Raw genomic sequence first — 17,788 nt, forward strand, 5'->3', positions numbered from 1 at the left:
AAGTTTTATCAGAATTTTAGGTGTTTTTATCTTAAACATTTGTTTGTTGCACAGAACATTAGGCCACATATAGTAGCAATTAAATATCTGGCGACATCAGATGATCCCTTTATATGTTATAATGTTGTTTTATTTATTTCGAAAACGATTAATGTGAGAAAACGTGATATGCTATAGCGCAACAAATACAATGAATTTTATAATTATAACTAAGCTACATCAAATGTTTTAATTGCTTTTAGATGTGCTATTTTGCTTGTCATTTTATGGCTTTTCTTTTATAGCCGAATAAAGATTTGGAATGGAACTGGCATTGACAATGAACCTCCAGGGTGCCCGGCAGCCAGAGAGACACAGGCGGCTTTGTGATAGCTGTGTGAGAGGCTAGGCATGTTTATGCTTTTCTTCTGACTTCTGAGAAGTAATGGCATTTGTCTGCTCTGGATGCCGGACGTATGACATTACAACGCATGCTTTTACCACGCATGCTTTTACAACGCACTTTTTACAACGCATGCTGTTACAACGCATAGCGCTTAGGGGTGCTGGATAGTGAATAGTTTAATTTACTATTCCAACTCCAGTCCCTGTGGATAGTAGGGAAGGTGTTGGATAGTAAATTAAATCTATTCCCTATCCTAGAGCGCCCCCCAGCGCAATGCGTTGTAATGACATGCGTTGTAATAGTTGCGTCGTAAAGGCTCTGCGTGGTAAAAGTTGCGTTGTAAAGGAAGTTTCCCCCGGATGCCTATAGTGTTAGCTTTATAACTTGTTTGATGGAGTTCTGCCCTCCCTGCAGCTGTAAACAGGCATGAGAAACATTTCTCCTCAGTTGCCACCCAAACATTTGCCACCTTGGCAAGAGCCACCTTCACAGAAAACATTCACTGCATTTTCTTGTGGTGGCAAACATCTGCAATATCCACTGTTGGTACAGGTGGAAAGGAGTCTGTGTTAGTGTGGATGAATGACTCTGCAGTCATAACAGTCTCTTCGAATATTACAATGAATGAAGCATATACATCAGATTGTAAAATAACACACACACATAGGGCCTGATTACAGGTGGGTAATTATTTTCCACCCCCTGCATAAACCCCTGTTGGTGCAGGGCTTGGAATTATGAGTTAAGTGTTACTAACCCATAATTATCAGATGCGTTAAATACCTCAACCTTCTTTAAATTTTGACAAGTGAAACATAACGAAATCTAATGGGGAAAAGCACAACATATTTACTGTATAATGCGTATTTTGGTGCATTAAACACCAAATATCTGCATGTTATTCCCATCAAACTCGTAATAGGTGCTATTTATCGCACCCAATGATTAACCTAACCTGTGGTATCGTTATTAATCAGGTGCAATAACTAGCCCCTACACTCATAATCCGGCCCATATTAGCGGGTCGGGTGTGTGTGGTATACTGTTGGGCCAAAGGGTTGTATTGGAATGGAGACCAATGTATGGTGCGTTGAAGTCTAATAGTAGCAAACAAGATGGTGGACTGCTGAGTGAAGGGGTCACTCACTTGTAAAGGCTGCGCCCCCCAATGATGGTCAGGTTGGCGAAAACACCCAGGTCCGTCATATTCTTTGGCCATGCCTGAATGTTCAGGTATCCTGAAAAAGAAGTAAGAGCGTCTCAGGGACGAACAACAGGTAGACCCACCCCTTCAGGCTCCTTCATTGCCACCCAGAGGGGTGCAAAACCTACACACTTGTAAACACCATAATTCTCTGATCGTAATCCTTCCCACATCTATCCTCCTTCAGTCTCCAACATGATTTACTTTCACTTTCACTATCTCTTGCTTTCTCTTCATCATGGGTCTCCACAAGGCTTTGTGTCACCAGAACACTATCCTCCCGGTCCAGGGTTTTAATTTCATAAACCACTGTCTGATACTTTAATCCGCCTGGTTGACATGAAATGAATCAAGGCTAAGTCAATGGGAGAGGTGTGGTGCAGCGGCCAGAGCGGCTAACTCCAGAGCGTGGGGCTCACGGTTGGATCACCGGCAGCAGCTCAACTCAGCCTCATGTGACTCTGGGCAATAGCTCACTTAATCTCCCCAACGGCCCTCAGCGCCTTGAAACCCTAAAGAGGTGATTTGTTTGCGCTTTACAGATAGGAATTATTAAATCTCCCATTAAATATCACTTCTTTAAATGAAATAGCAGGACTGGGAAATAGTGCAGCCAGATGGTCCCTGTTGTCTTTTCTCAGTCGTGCTCACTTTAGTTTTCTCCGTCTGTCTCACCCCAACATTTTCTCTGCTTGAATCTCTCCCTCAGGCCTCGTCTCCCTCTCTTTATACCCCGCGTCTCCCCAAAGCCTCTCTGTCTTCAACGTCTTTGATGATCCACCCACCTACCTGTGATCTCCTGCACACTCCTGAAAACATTGAGTTTTTCGGGGTCCAGAGGCAAGATGTTGTAATGGTCGTCGCTGCGGGACACAGAGAACAATGGTCAGTACGGTAAGGGGGTTCAGGCCACACAGTAGGACAACAAACTTCATGAAAGTATGAGGGTGGGATGGCCATTTACCCATCAAAGCTTGTTCGGAGAAAGTCCAGGTTGCCTTTAATTTTTGTACAGTTAATGAATCGGTCAATATTGCTTGAATCCACAATAGCGTATTTGCTACCAGGGCCAGTGCCATCGCAGGCTGCATAAAAGAGAAAAAAGGGGCTAAAATACCTGCTGTTAGCGCCTATAAAGTTACGTTGATAGCTCAAAATCAAGAGTAGCAAGAGTGTAATAATTGAAATTCGCTTCTGCCCCTTTCCTGAAGTTATTTTTAAAAGTTCATCAACATGCAAATTTCACAATGTTGGCAAAAATTCAAATTAATTGCATGCAAAAATTCCTGCAATACTGAGGCGTCGCTGAAGGAAACCCAAGTAAAACATACTTTAACAGGGGAATTCTCCTGAAAAAACACATTTTTTCAAACAATTCTCTAGTAAAAAAATAGTTTTGCCATGAAAAGTCACCCACAGAATCGTTTTTTTCCAGTAAACTTTGCCTGCTACAAAGTTGTGCAAAATTCACAATTTGTGCTACTTCATAAAGTTTTGAAACTCACTGCTTAAAAATGACTCGCAGTCCTAATTAGAGAGTGGTTTCAGATGAGAGATGGCTTCAGTGACACTATTTGTTTTTAAGGTTTTTGGTTTCCTGACCTTAAAATCAACCAAAAATAACGAGAGCATTGTATATGGGCGAAGAGAGTGGTGACAGGATGCAAGAATATAGTATGGGATAATAATGATTAATTACCCTTTATAAAGAAAGACCCTACAGTGCTTAATTTGAGCCAGTGGTTTTTGGTGCTCGGCAACAACATTGAATTGCTAACACCTGCACTTATTACAGTCTGCCACATGGTGGCACTGTTTGTTTTATTCAGAAATTAGCAAAACAGTAGTTGTTTATTAATTAAATACATGTTAAAAATAACTAATACCTAAAACCCAAGCCATTCTTATACATTTGAGGGCCTGGAACAGATTGAAGTGTCACACTGGTAGGTGTGTTTGCACTATCACTGGCAGCATTACCTGGGCCAATGGATGGTGCAAGCTGTAGTAGATTCTTGACAAGGACCCAGGCACTTATTTTTTTACAAATTAAGCACTGAGTCCCTATGTTGAAAAGTAGTTATAACAAATGTTTCCAAGGCCATGATAATGACATTTCTTATACAATTTACATTCTGTTTTCATTAATAGTAAAGAAAAAACAATCTGATATAACGACAAAGGAGACACAGTGTTTAGAGAGTATGGGTTACTAGTAGGAATATGGTTGGGGTAGGGGTGACAGCAAGAGTTAATGTTAAGGTAATACCATAAAGTTGAGGTTAAGAATTTAAGTTAGTTTTGAGTTTAGGTTTGGGACTGAGGTTATCTTTACTATGGGTGGGCCTGGTTGAAACACATTTCTTCATAATGGGATCTGTTGTCGAAATGGCATTATTGTATTACATTTAATGTTAATTGAAGTTTTGAATTGTCAGAATTCTTCATAACATATATTTGTAATGCACATTTTCATCTGTGGGCATCTTGGCGCTGGATAATAGATGTTTATTGTAACTCAATGGCACTCATTTTATCGAACTCAGAAGGATGAAAGGCTGAGTGGACCCACTGGGATTTGAACCTGTGACATTGCGGTTAAACCCAGGCTCCTACAGTGGACACATTAGTCCACTGAGCCACCAGACCTGGCTTTAAAACACTACGTTTCTTCACACAGAGGTACTTCATTGCAGCATGGATCTACGAGAGATGTCGTAGAGAAGATGAGGAGAGAAGGAGCAAAGAAATGGTGGTGCTGGTGGTTCTTTATCAAGGAAAAAAGGGGTACAGACAGGAGAACGGAGGGGAAAGGAAGCTGCTCTGGAGCATCAGTCGTGATGAACTAACAGAGAACATTAGAAAAGAGAAAAAGATCCAGGCAATATGCTTCTACACATGGAAGCAAATGGGATACTCCACTCGGAGCTGTGCTAATCTCCGCATTATCTCACTTTCTTGAAATACTGGTTTAATACATATCAGTATAAAATGATTTTGCCGTTGCCTGTTGGGAACAGAAGTGCTGTGCAGAGGGATGATGCTATGAGGAGAAATGAGGAACGCAGCAGTGAGGCACCCTGGGCACAGCAGTGTTGATGAGAAGCACAAGCCGTGGGTGCAAACAAATGCGACGGATCCACTTCACATGCGGATCCATGAATCCCACATTCCTGAGCATGAAGCCCAACAGTGAGCTTCCGCAGCCGGGGAGTGTGATCGGGACCTTAGTCAAGCCCTTGATGGACCCCAGGCTAAGGTCTTGTGAACCCATCTTTACCACTATCCCAGTTATATGCCTGAGAATTGAACTGAGATATCTCAGGAGCTTCCTATGACGTCAGGTTCCTTAGGTCCAGGAGTGGAGGCTAGGCTCGAAGGATGGATCATCAAGGCCGCGGCCTCCATTCGTATCAACCCCCTGAGAGGCTCCATACTCACCTTTGGGACACAGTCCAGAGCAGAGCTGGCACATCTTGACCCCATTCTTCTCCCTCTCCATCTTGTTGTTGGGACAGGCGCGCACACATGAACTCTGGTCCACCACAAAGTTATCTGTGAAAAGAGGCACATTCAGACTTGGCAGGCCAGGCAGGCAGGGCCTAAACACGAGTGGCTCATGGCTCTGGAGGGAAAGCTGCCTCCTGATTCTCACTTTCACTGAGGGCACCCATTCCTTCCCCATGAATCTGGCCAGCAATGCTCGATGATGCACCCTCTGTAACAAACTACGTAAATGTTGATGTGAAATGAATATGAATCAGATTTGCCAACTTACTGTGTGTTACACAATACCAGAATTCTCCATATGGGCATACGTAAAAAACATTATCAGACGGTGGGCACAGGGTGAGCTGGAAACCCTGTCAAAGAGCGGATTTCCAATACAAATGTGGAGGTTCTCAATAGTTGCTACCTCCCAGGACAGGAGAGGCTGCATCAGAAGCCTTTGTGGTTTTGGCAGGGGGCGGCACGGTTGGAGGTGCAGCCACCTGCAGTACTTTCATGAAGGACCGCCCACTACATATGGCTCTGCACCCGCCAATTACTCTATGTTCGAGGTGTGCCGAATTTGTGTAACTTACTTTAACGTAATTATGGGAAATTTTGTAAACATATGAAATTACACTTATTTACACAAAATCAGCATTTGTTGATACATTTTAGCGTAAAATGTGCAAGAACGCATTTTGCTGGTAAAAAACAGGGCAAAAAACACCTGTGCTCGTGCTAAATTTCTGCTGCCAACCTCAAGTAATTATGAGAAGTTGTATCATAGCATGATCTTGGGCATTTGCTTAACTAATGTAAAGTGAAATTTCAAAAAATTCACAAAATTACGTATGAGGATAGTTTTTTCAGCTCACAGTGTTAATGTCAAATCCTTTGAATTTTACAAATAGCCCTCATGAAGCAACACTCACTGGCAATATTGCAGGTCATTGGTTTCACACTTGGGATGGAGTACATTCCCTCTAATTGATTTCCCTCTCCCTGTATGCCATTGACTGCAGACTAGGAGCCCTTCCTAAAACAGGCGTGACCAACAAAGAGCAAACCCAGACAACTCCCTTCATGTCCATGAGCACAGGTTCGGTACGGAGCTCTAATCTGCCACAAATGAAAATCTTTGAAAAAGGAGAATCGGACATTTCACAAAATGGAAGTTTCCATTTACTGTTATTTTCACCTTGCTATGCTGCCACCAGATAGCCACAATAAAACAAAGGCCTGTTGTACAATGTCTGTCAACACCTCCGACAAAGGAGCGTTGTAGAAAGGGTTACCAACTTTTTTAGTGGGACAAAGCCAAGAGAATTTGAACTCTCTACACCAGTGTGCCCCTTCAGAATATTTTGTGCCTTTATGCCTCCCAAGCCTTGAGCAAAAAGGGTTTCAAAAAAGTTTTCCAAAAGTTGACATCACCACCCAATTCACCAGCTTCCTCCTGTCCTTCGTAAGTCCTTCTGCCCTCCCACCGCTTGCCTTCTCATGTGCCTATCACACATACTTACGAGGGCATTTTTTGACACAGAAGCTTCCGTACTGGTACTTGGTGTCAGGGTTGGGCTCCAGCTGAAAGGTCAACTTGTTGTAGATGAGTGGCCGGGGGCAGATGGGCACGCAGGCCCCGCTGTCGTTGAAGTGCCGGCAGGCCTGCAAAGAGAAGACAGAGGCAGAAAATGTTGGTAAAGAGAAGCAGTAGAAAAGGGATGTCCCAGGTGGACACTCTAGAAACGACCCCAACCACACTTCCACTTCATTTATGACATACCACAACCCTAACTCCAGCTACAACACCAAGACCGTCCTGAAATGGCCCTAATCCCAACATTAAGCAGACCTCACAAGTAAAGAGTTGCCTTTAGAAGACCTTTGGGCTTCCCACTCTTCTTATGGATTATTGCAAAACAATCAACGTTTGCCCATTTACACTGATGGAATTATAATTTTGCCAATCCCTAAATAAGGTGTTAGTTACCCTTTCAACTCAAGAATGTTGGGTCCTTCTGAGTGGCTGTTATCATGGGCTGGTATTCATTTTGCCTTTAAACTTTTGAAAAAGAACACATTTGTTTAATCAGGTAATGGTGCCTTAACTTCTTCTTCGCGTTGGTTTTTGCCACCAGGAAGAAGGGAAAAATAGATGCTTTGGCCAAGGTAGGAGGTGCCCAGGGTAACTAACTGTCAGGGGCAATCCACCTCGCATCTCATGTCTACCCTTAGGGAAGGGGCATGCAGTGCTTAATTTGAGCCACTGGTTTCCAGTGCTTAGCACCGCACTTAATCATCAACACCTGCGCTTTTTCATGAGCACCAGTTAAGGACACATTAATTTACAGGGATATTAAGTGATTTGCACAGAATCACAGGATGTTGAGCAAACGCCGAGACTCGAATCTAGTTCCCCAGCTCCGAAGTCGGCAACTCTGGCCATTACATCACATCCATCTCTCCACTTTCATGGTTAGTAGTTGGTTCTGTTTTAGGCGGCACTAACAGAAGAAATGGGCTGGTGCAAGCTGCTGCTTGACAAGAGCCCATTTCTTATTTTTTAACAAATTAACCACTGGGGACCTGTGACCCACTACCTCGCACCCGACTGTAAGGCCCATACTCTGATCTCAACTGAGCTAACCAAACCAATCCTCAGATCTCGTTTAGGACTGTAATACTGGAGCGTCTCAGGACCCAGTGCCCATAAACCTACCTGGTTAAGACAATTGCCAAGGCATTAACTCAACTATTCAACAGCCCATAGCACTCCTGGTGCACAAAAAACACTGGGGCATATTACCAACAACTAGCGATAATTATCGCTATGTTGGCTTAGCGGCAATATTTCTATCGCCGAGCTGCGGCGATTTTTATCGCTTAGGAACCTTGCTATTATCAAGGTTTATCTCCTAAGCGATAAAAATCGGCCGAAATGCATGAATATCGCTGAAAAGTCAGCGATATTCATGCATTACCGAGCTAATGCTCTTAGCCATGTTATCCACCTACCATTGGATAACATGGCTAAGAACTGCTCAGGGGTAGGTTTTAGCTTTTGGAGATAATCGCGCTTAGCGCGAATATCTCCAAAAGTTGGTAATAGGAGATAGCGATGTTAGCGACTGTTTCCAGTCGCTAACATCTTGGCACGCCCACTTTGCATGTCATTAGTGATAAATTTCACTGACATGCAAAGCGGGGCCCAAGATGGTCGCCAGCTCCTACTAGCTGTCGCTAACTGGTGTTAGCGACAGCTAGGTAATAGGGAGATAATTTTATCTCCGCTTTCTTGGGTTTTAAAGCCAAAAAAGCGGAGATAAACCCCCTTGATAATATGCCCCACTATTTCCCTGGGAGCCACTGTCTGTCAGTATTGGAAAAGACAGCTGCCATCAGACTTTAGCGGACTGTTTGATCACTGCGCGTGATCATAATTTATTAAAGCCTGTTCATAGCAAACATTTATTTTACAAAAATGCCTTGCCTTCCGTGTCTCTTTGTTCTATCCTATGACCTAGGAATTTATGTTTGTGACTTTTGCCTATATTTGGTTGTCTAGACCGGTTTGACTTCACCTCCTGGTGTAAATTAGGGGTGTGCGAAATCTGCATAATTTACATTTGCGTAATTATGCTAAATTTCGGAGGAATTATGCAAAAAGCAATTTGGTGCTATATGTTAGTATGAAACGCATTCTCACCTCAATTTGTGAGGCAAAGACACATTTCACCCTAAAAAAAAGAGAGCAAAACACACAAGTGCCTTAAACAGCAGCCGGTCATGTTTTGGTCTTTAGCGTTTTGTGAAAAGCTTTTGCCTACCCTAGTAGGGTTCTTTGGGGAAGACATAATGCCACCCCTGTGGACGGACAAACTCTCCTTCACACCTCTCATCCAGGCGCGCGCTTGGTACGTACAAAGCAATTGGTCTCGCGAGGTCCAGTACAGCCCCCTGCGCACTCGTCATGGCAGCATTCGTTGGGGTTCGTACCAAAACATCGGCCATTACACTGCTCAGCACAGATGGTTTTTGTCACTGGTAAGAGAGGATGGAAGAAACAAAAATAAGGTAAATACAACCAAAGAAATAAGGAACAAAAGATACATTTAGAAATGGAAAAATAGAAAATTCTGTTGTGCTGTTGGCTTCCCTCACAATCAGTTAATATGAATCAATAAGAATAATTGATTTATTCAGTTGAAATCGCAATTTGATAATTTAAATACGTCAAACAAATAAGGAAATTCTTATAACATTAATTTAATCAATGTAAAAAGACACAGGCAACAAGTAGTCTTGAAGAAAACACAGCAAAGAGCGAACTCAGGATAGAAATATGTTATCAATTTTTGATACATTTGTATCGCATTTTCTGTGAGAATATTCTTTACAAGAAAAAGCTTATGTCATATATTAAGAGGTTTGGAAAATATTTGAAAAGCTTTCTTTTTTTCTCGTGTAAGATAGAGTATTTTTAGGTCTTCATAAAAGGATGACATTTTGTCTAAATAAGGGACAAAGAAGCAAAAGCAAACACTAAACATATCAAATCAACAAAGCCGCAATTAAAGGGCCCACACAACATGAATGTGGATAAATATAGCAGTCACAGTGTGGACTGCATGCAGGGAGATTCCATGAAGAAACAACAGCGATATCTGTAAACTTGTTATTACCTCCTCGTAAGTCTTCCTCGCCACACGATTAACGAAGTGAGCTTCAGCTCCCCACCAGAACCCTCCAAAGCAAAAGTTAGCCTCCCATCCCCTCCCAACATGGCCAACCCCTATCACCCCTGACCTCTATAAGAGGAGGGCCGGCCCAACCCTCAGCCTGTTTTTTTAGTTCTGCGCTGCAGATTCTCCAGAGCATGTTTAGGTAAATGGTTCCCGCTGTAGCTGGAACTACGGTCCCTGTCTGGTGGCCCTGCTCTAGCAGGCCCTAGGACTCTAGGAACATCCTCCTCCTTCCCCAGGTGTCAGGTCTAGGCCTGTTAGGCTCTGCTTTAGCGAGCCCAGGGTGTACAGGAGGACGAACGGGGAGGTCTGGGGCTCTTCCTAGCAGCCTTGTTTTTCCTCTCCCCTTGTCCGTGTGGACAGGTGTTTTGGTTTATGCTTGTGCCCGGACGTCCTCCCCTCCCTCCGGGGTGCTCCTACTGTTGGCGCTCTGACGCCCCCGGTCTCCCATTGCTGGAGCTGCTTGGGGCTTGTGTGTGAGTTGGGGTGGGGGTGCCCGGCAGCCCGTTATGCGTTCCCCAAGCGCACCTCCGCCTCGTGGTTGTTGGTTTTTCGGGGTCCCCAAGGGGCCTCGCTGCAATCTTTGCTGTCCTGTGGGCCTGGCATGGCCCGGTCTGCTGCGGGGGGCTTTGCTTCCTCTGTCGGCCTTGGTTGGGTGGTTTTGGCCCATCTTGCATTTACTCTGGGCTTGCTACGTTAGTCCTCTTACTTCTTTAGGACGAGTTGGTTCCCAGCAGCTTCCTCCAGGAGTGGGCACGCGAGTCACCTGGGGCCGCACGCTGTTGCATTCCGCCTGGGGCCGCACGCTGTGGCCGTGGCCTCGGACGTTCCCTAAAGTGGGGCTGGGTCCAGATTCCTTACCTGTCCCTCGGGACGAGGGCGTGCGGCTTGTAGTTTGCTGGGGTCCTTTGCTTGGCTCCGGTCCTTAGTGGGTGAGGTGGTGATTGTGTTTCTCTGTTCTTCCTTCCCATCGCTTTACGTTCTTCTCCCACAGCAATTCTGTGTTCCTGGCTATCGGTGGGCAGGAACTTCTGCTGTTTCATTTCTCTTGCGACTGCGGGGGCAAATCTGTTATGTGGGCTTATCGTCCTCTGGGTGAATGTGTTGTTTCTGTACTAATATGTTTTTTCTGGAACAGCTGGTACATCTGCGAGGTTCCTTCATACATATGTGGTCCCTGGTTCAATTGTGCAAGGCATGTTGTTCTGGGAGGTTGATGTCATCTGGGAGCGGAGTTGCAGACTTTGGGACCCGGTGTTTGGAGTTCAAGTCTCGGCCTCTGCATTCAACCTGACGACCACTGATCCTGCGGTTGCCGGTTGGTCGGTGTTTGCCTAACTGCTATCATGGGTGGTTTATGGTAACTTTTTCCAATCTCGATTTTCTCCATTGTCGCTTATGTTTCCGGTCCTGCTCCTCATCACTGTGTGTAGGTGGGGTGTTGGGGATGTGGACTTTGGGCTGGTGCAGTCATCCTGGTGGCTGGGGGTACCCGGTTCGGGTCTCGGCACAGACGCTCGGCTTCCTGTGATGCTGGACAAATCCCTATCCACGTACTATGTTTCTGGCATGACTTTCTTCCTATGTTTTGCCTGCTGGTCATTTCTGCATTTATTTTTGTGGTGCAGTGTTTTGCTTTTTGCAGTTGCATCCAGGGGCCGTGTGTGCGCTGTCACGTGCACTGGTGGACACGTTCACTTTGCCCTTTTTCCCTATGGGTTGTGTGTTCCTGTCCTGGTGGTTTCTGGGCATTTGGGGGATGTATCGCGGGCCGTAGCCTCATTTGGTTTGCAGTGTTTCTCCCTGGCTCCTTCTTCCCTTCCAGGCTTTGGGCCTGTGCTCCTTCAGTCCTGTGTGTTCCTGTTCTCGCCTGCTCTCCGTTGGGGTGCAGAGTCTGGCCTGGTTGGTCCCTGGTTGGGCGTCCACCTGGGGGTTCCGGGGGCTATTAGTGTCTGCGTGTCTGCTGGGGGCGGGCTGCTGTTGGCACCTGTCCGTCCATCTCTTGGCTGCTTCTGTGGTCTCAGAGTGGCCTTTGCTCCGGCTTCTGCTACCTTGGGCTTGCCCTCTCCTGTCCGGGACCATGTCTGTGGCACCCCTTTCTCATCCTGCTTCTTGGCTCTGCGAGCGGCTGCTTCACCTCTTGTCCATGTTGTGCTTCTCCTCAGCTCCTGGCCTTTGGGGCTCTGTTGGGGGCCACTTGTGGCCTCTCCTTACGTCCTGGGTGGCCTCTGTGGCGGTTCTGTAGATCTCGCCTGCTGCTGCGCCTCCCCGTTGTTGGTCTTGGCGGTCTTCCTGGTTCTTCTCCGGTGGGGTCTGTTCCGGTGGGGTCGTAGAGCTCTTCCTGTTCCTGGTGGTCCACCTTGGTTTCCTCTGGCCTCCTGGCTTTGGGTTGGGGTCGGGGCCCTCCTTGGGGTGTGTGTCGGGTGTACTTGTGCCTTGTTGGCGGGCGGCCTTCTCTTGGAGGCTCGTGCCTTCCGGTGGTTCTCAGGTGCTACTGGGTCGTCCTGGGTTCTGGTTCATACCTCGTCTTCACCTGTTCCCACGAGTGTACTTTCTCTTGTCCCGCTCTCGGTTCCGTTCTGCCGGTGATTATGTCTCCACTGGTTCGGTTTGGTCTGGGTTGGTGGTGTCCGCTCTCTTCCTCTTTCTTTTGCTCACAGGTCGGGTACACGGCTCCCTTTCCACCCTGTCTGCAGGTGCGGCCTGCGGTCTTCCTTTTGGGCTGGTGGGGATTTGTGTGCTCCCCTGCCGGGTGATTGCGGCCTCGGCCGGCCTGGGGAGCGTACTTGGGTTCACAGTCGGTACAGGGTAGATTAATCCCCATGCTGGTGGGTTTCTCGTCTGGCTTCTGTTGGCCATTCCTTGGCTTGTCTGGGGTTTGCCCCCCTGCCCCGCAGGGGCTTCTTGTTTCTGTTCTGGGTGGTTTGACACCTGCCTCATTCTCCGGGGGGTTACTGGGTGGGCCCCTTTGGCTTTTTGGCACAGTTGTGCTGTTCCTGTCTGGGTCACTTTGTTCCTGTTTTGGGGCTACGGCCATTCCACCCTGGATGCACCTGATCTCGTCTCATCTCAGTAGTTGAGCAGGGTCCCTCTCTGCCTTCTCGTCCGGGCTCCCGGCTTTGCGCTTTCCTTAGGTCCCTTTGTTTCCGAGGGTCTAGGCTTGTCTGGCCTGGGCGGGGCATTTGCCCTGTGGGCGGTGCTCACCTGGGTGCTTTTCCCTTGGTTTCTGATGCTGCGAGTGTTGGGCCATGGGGCTTTGGCTCGTTGGTATGTGTTGTGCTTCTGTGGGTACTGGCTTGCACAGAGCAAGGGTTTGTATCCTGACACTGCTTTCACATTATCCCTGGGGGTTTGTTTTCGTACTGTGTTTTTATTTGTCCGTGGTGCTGGGATTTCCCGGTTCTCCTTCCCCTGGCGGGGCCCTGCGCTTCCTGTGCGGAGGTTGCATCCTCTTCTTCTTTGTCCCTGGTTTTGGTGTGCTGGGGCCGGCTGGCTCGGGTTTGCTTCCTGGCGGAGTTGCTGTTGCTCGGGCTCATTTCGCCCAGCTCTTCTGTCCTTCTCACCTTTGGTGTGTTTCTGCAGGTGGCCTTCCCTCCCTGTGCGCTTGTCTTCCTGTCGGCTCGTCATTGTTTGGCCTGATCGGGTCTGGTTCTGGGCTGGCTGTCCGGCCACCTGGGTGCTCGCTTCAGCGGCTCACTTACTGCATGTGGAACGTTGATGGGCCTGTCTGCTTGGCCCCTGGGCGGGGCGGTCTCGCTCTTCCGTGCTGCGTTCCCCTCCCTTCCGGGTTCTATATGCTTTCTTGTGTGTGGTGTCCCCTGGTGGGCATTCGCTTCCTTTCTGGTGGCTTGGCTTTGGGCCTGGTCCCTTCTGCTCTTCGAGCTCCGTGGGCAGCCTTGTGGGCTTTCTGCTGTGGTCCGGTTGGGTTCCCTTGGTGGCCGGGTCGCTTCGGTGTCCTTTCCTGCAGCCTCCTGGGTCTGTTTTGGCGTATACCTGTGGATTCCCTCATTGGTGTTATGCTCCCTTCCAGGGGGTCCTTTGTGCAACTTCTTGTCTCCTTGCTGGTGGGGTTTTGGTGACCTTCATTTTTTTGTGTTCGGTTGGGGTGCTGGGTTCCTTTCTGCACCTCAATCCATTCTTGCGGCTCCTGCCAGTCGGTTTTGATTGCGTCTGGTTCCGCTACTTCGCTCCTCGGGTGGATCCGGCTCCCTCGCTGCTGGTGGTCCACCGTGGGGTGTTGCTGTGTTTCGGTCGGACTGCGTCTCTTTCCTGCTGTGGCTTTTTTTTTAGTCCCTGTGGTTGGGATGCCCTCTGTTTCTTCGGTTCTGGGGTCTGGGGTGTTGCTCCCCTCTCGCTTTTGGCTGTCCGTTGGGCGGTCTTGGTGTGTTTGGGCCAGCTTGCTGCTTTCTGGTCTGGGGCCTGTTTGTTGTTGCTTTTGGCTCCGTCCGGTCTGGTTTTGTGCCTTCTCTGTCCTCCTTCGGTCGTTGGTTTGGGCGGATTTTCTGGCGATCCTAGGAGTCTCGGGGGTCCGGGTTTTCGGCCCTTCCGGTGTCTCTCTGTCCCGGGCTGGTTCTTCCTGCTCCTGGTTGCCTCTCTCTTGGGTGGTCCTTCCACTCATCTGGGCTTTTGGGTTTGCCTGCTTCGTTGGCATCCCCTTCTGGTCCGTTGGTTTTTTGTGAGTTTTCCATGAAGCCGTTTGGTTTTGGTATCACTTCATTACTCATGTGGCGAGGAAGACTTACGAGGAGGTAATGCCCCAGTTACTTACCGTTAATCTTCATTACTCCAAGTATAGTCTTCCTCGCCACATGAGTTCCCATTCCTCCCTCCCTGGGTTGCTGTTGGCTTCATGTTTCTGCTTGGTAGTTCTCAGGCTGAGGGTTGGGCCAGCTCTCCTCTTATAGAGGTCAGGGGTGATGGGGGTCGGACATGTTGGTAGATGATGGGAGGCTAACTTTTGCTTTGTGTAGAGAGCCACCCGGCCTCTAAACAACAATGTATCGAACACACACACACGCATGCCTTCACCCTCGGGACGGGTACGCCCCGAGGTATATAATAAAAGCGCGGAAGACCGCTCGGGGTCTTTCCGGCATACCCTCCAGCAAGTGTGTGTGTGTGTGTCCATTACTAGCCCGACATTGCCACGTACGAGGCCCTGACCTCGCACACCACATTGGCGACGAGGCCGGTACCGCCCCCGCGCGTGCCCTGCCGCCCGTCTGAGCTGTTCGCTCCTTACCTGCTGCCTCCTGCTTGCTGTGGCTGCCTGGTGCTGTCCCTGGCCGCGGAGCTCGTCCGCCGGCCTGCTACCTCTGCTCACTACCGGCTCCCGCCCACGCGCCTCCTGTCGCGGAGCGTGTTCAGCCGGCGGGAGCTGTGCCTGCATCTGTTCCTGGTGCTGGGTGAGTGCGCTGCCCTGCGGCCCTGCCTAGGCCCCCCCGCGCTACGAGCGTCACCGCCTGGGGGCTCGCCCTCCGCCCCGGCGTGTAGCGCGAGCGCGCTTCGTCAGGCGTGCTGCCCCGGTGGGGGAGGGGTGAAGAGGGGAGACGCCGCACGTCAGCCCCGAGGCTCCAGCCACGCGGAGCCTCCGACGCCCGCCCTGCGCCCTCCCACGCTGTCTCCTGCTCCGCTTTGGAAGCCTGGTCCAAGCACACAAACAAACCCTGGCAAAGCCAAACCCCGGCTCTGTTTTGGAAGCCATTTCAAGGCCATCAATCAACCACTGGCTACGCCAACTGCACCTGGGGACATTATAGGGAGGTCAACTGATCGCACAGTGCATTGGACGCCTGCGCAGGCGCTTACCCCGCCCCAGACCAAGCAACACGGCCAGCGCAAGGGAGGAGTGAATCCTGAGAGGGGTTTCAAGCATGACAGACAACGCCACAGGAGGCGCGGCCACAGCGCCTGCCACCAATGCAGCACAACCAGGGCCCGCGGGCCCACCTCAACGCCGCGACGCCGACACGCACGTGATCAGTCATGCCCACACCGGGGTGGCCCCCATTCCACCTTTCAGTGAAACAGCAGACCCCGCAACTGCGGCACCGCGGTGGAAGGCGTGGCTGGGGCGTCTGAATCTCTATTTCAGAGGGACCCGAGAAACAGATGACACCGTGAAGAGATCGCTCTTGATCCTCTATGGAGGCCCGGAAATATACGACCTCTTCGAGTCCCTCCCGAACACCGGAGAGGATGATGACTACGACGCGGCGGTGGCCGCGCTGAATACCCACTTTGACCCCCAAGTGAACACCGACTATGAGAAATTTAAATTTAAGCGGGCGTGGCAAACTGATACCGAATCTGTGGACATGTACTACGCCAGGCTGCGCCGGCTGGCCAGCAGCTGCCCATTAAACGACCCGCGCGAGGAAATAAGGGACCAAATCATTGTGGGGTGTAAGTCGAAATTGCTCAGAAAGCTCATCCTCAGACAACCAGGCATCACGTTGGACGCCATCCTTGTCCTCGCTCGCTCTCATGAACTGTCAGACCCAAGAGCGGACAAAATGGAGCTGGCGCTCCGGTCCCCCATAGCCCCAACAGCCGCGCCCAAAATGGCGCCCATCAAAGAAGAAACAGTTGACGCGATACAAAGAAGACCAGCGGGTGGACGAGCACGACAGTGGCAACCCCGGGATACTCAATGTGCATACTGCGGTGGAGACCACGCAGCGACCGCTGTATGCAACGCGAAAGGAAAGATCTGCTCGAAGTGTGGCAGGCTCAATCACTTTGCCGCCGTGTGCCAAGGAGGGAGATACAGGCATAATGCCCCGAGGTCAAGAGGCGGATATGGGCCTCGGTCGATGTCCTCAAGGGTGAGACAACTATCGCTCGAACCAGAACACCCACCTCCCGACACGCATGCCCAAGACCGAAGGCCACATTATGAGGATGAGGATGACGACGAAGTGTATGTGATATCGTATGTCAGCCGGATCTCCACCCGGAAAAGACCACCCCCCATGTGCACGATATCCGTGGAGGGCTCAGAAATCAGAGCACTCATTGACACTGGAGCTTCAGTGAATGTCATGGACTCTGACTAGTATGATCAAATGTCGCCCAGACCTCAACTTGCCCCGTCGAACGCCCGAATATACACCTATGGGGGCACAGAACCCCTACCGCTGCGCGGCGTCATTAGCACCACCATCAGCAATGGAGAATACACTACAGAAGCCCGATTCCACATTACCGAAGGGAAGAAAGGAACATTGCTCAGCTGTAACACAGCCGAAGATCTGGGACTGGTTTTCTTCGCCAACCAGGTCCATCAATCACACGCCGACAACATGCTAAAAGAATTCCCAGCTTTATTTACTGGCCTTGGAAAACTCAAAGGCAAGAAAGTCAAACTGCACATAGACACCTCAATACGTCCTGTCGCGCTGCGACACCGAAGGGTGCCGTTCAACCTCCGCCCTCAGGTGGAAGAGGAGCTGAAGAGGCTTGAGGATCTAGACGTCATCGAGAAGGTGTCGGGACCGACTCCCTGGGTATCCCCGCTGGTGGTGGCCCCCAAGCCCAAGCAGCCCGGCGCCATCAGGCTGTGTGTCGACATGAGACTGCCAAACGCCGCTGTGAAAAGGGAGCGTCACATCACGCCCACCATGGATGACATTGTCGCCGACCTCAATGGGGCGAAGTGGTTCTCCAAACTTGACCTGAATGCGGGGTACCACCAGTTGGAACTTGAACAAAGCAGCCGATATATCACAACTTTCTCTACTCATGTCGGACTCCGACGGTACAAGAGGCTAAGCTTCGGAGTGTCATCAGCGGCCGAGGTATTTCAAAACGCGATTAAGGAAGTTCTGTCTGGGCTGAGTGGAGTCATCAATCTGAGCGATGACATCCTCATCTACTCGAACACGCTGGAGGAACACCACGCCCATCTAAGGGCCACCCTACAGAGACTCCAAGACCACGGGTTAACCCTCCACCGAGCGAAAT

The 17,788-nt window shown here is 49.4% G+C and overlaps 1 protein-coding gene across 2 annotated transcripts in view; it reads right to left on the bottom strand.

Moving 5' to 3' along the window:
- ERBB3 (erb-b2 receptor tyrosine kinase 3) overlaps positions 1-17,788 on the bottom strand; it is a 222,027-nt gene that overhangs the window by 45,324 nt on the left and 158,915 nt on the right. For both annotated transcript variants that reach the window (XM_078686285.1, XM_078686283.1), the window contains exons 6-11: positions 9,004-9,122; positions 6,605-6,746; positions 5,031-5,144; positions 2,554-2,674; positions 2,379-2,452; positions 1,533-1,623 (exon numbers count right to left, since the gene is read on the bottom strand). In XM_078686285.1, coding sequence (XP_078542411.1) covers positions 1,533-1,623; positions 2,379-2,452; positions 2,554-2,674; positions 5,031-5,144; positions 6,605-6,746; positions 9,004-9,122 — 661 coding nt within the window. The remainder of the gene's footprint in view (positions 1-1,532; positions 1,624-2,378; positions 2,453-2,553; positions 2,675-5,030; positions 5,145-6,604; positions 6,747-9,003; positions 9,123-17,788) is intronic.

The sequence above is a fragment of the Lissotriton helveticus genome, chromosome 1_1, assembly GCF_964261635.1.
Source record: "Lissotriton helveticus chromosome 1_1, aLisHel1.1, whole genome shotgun sequence".
Classification (NCBI taxonomy): Eukaryota; Metazoa; Chordata; class Amphibia; order Caudata; family Salamandridae; genus Lissotriton; species Lissotriton helveticus.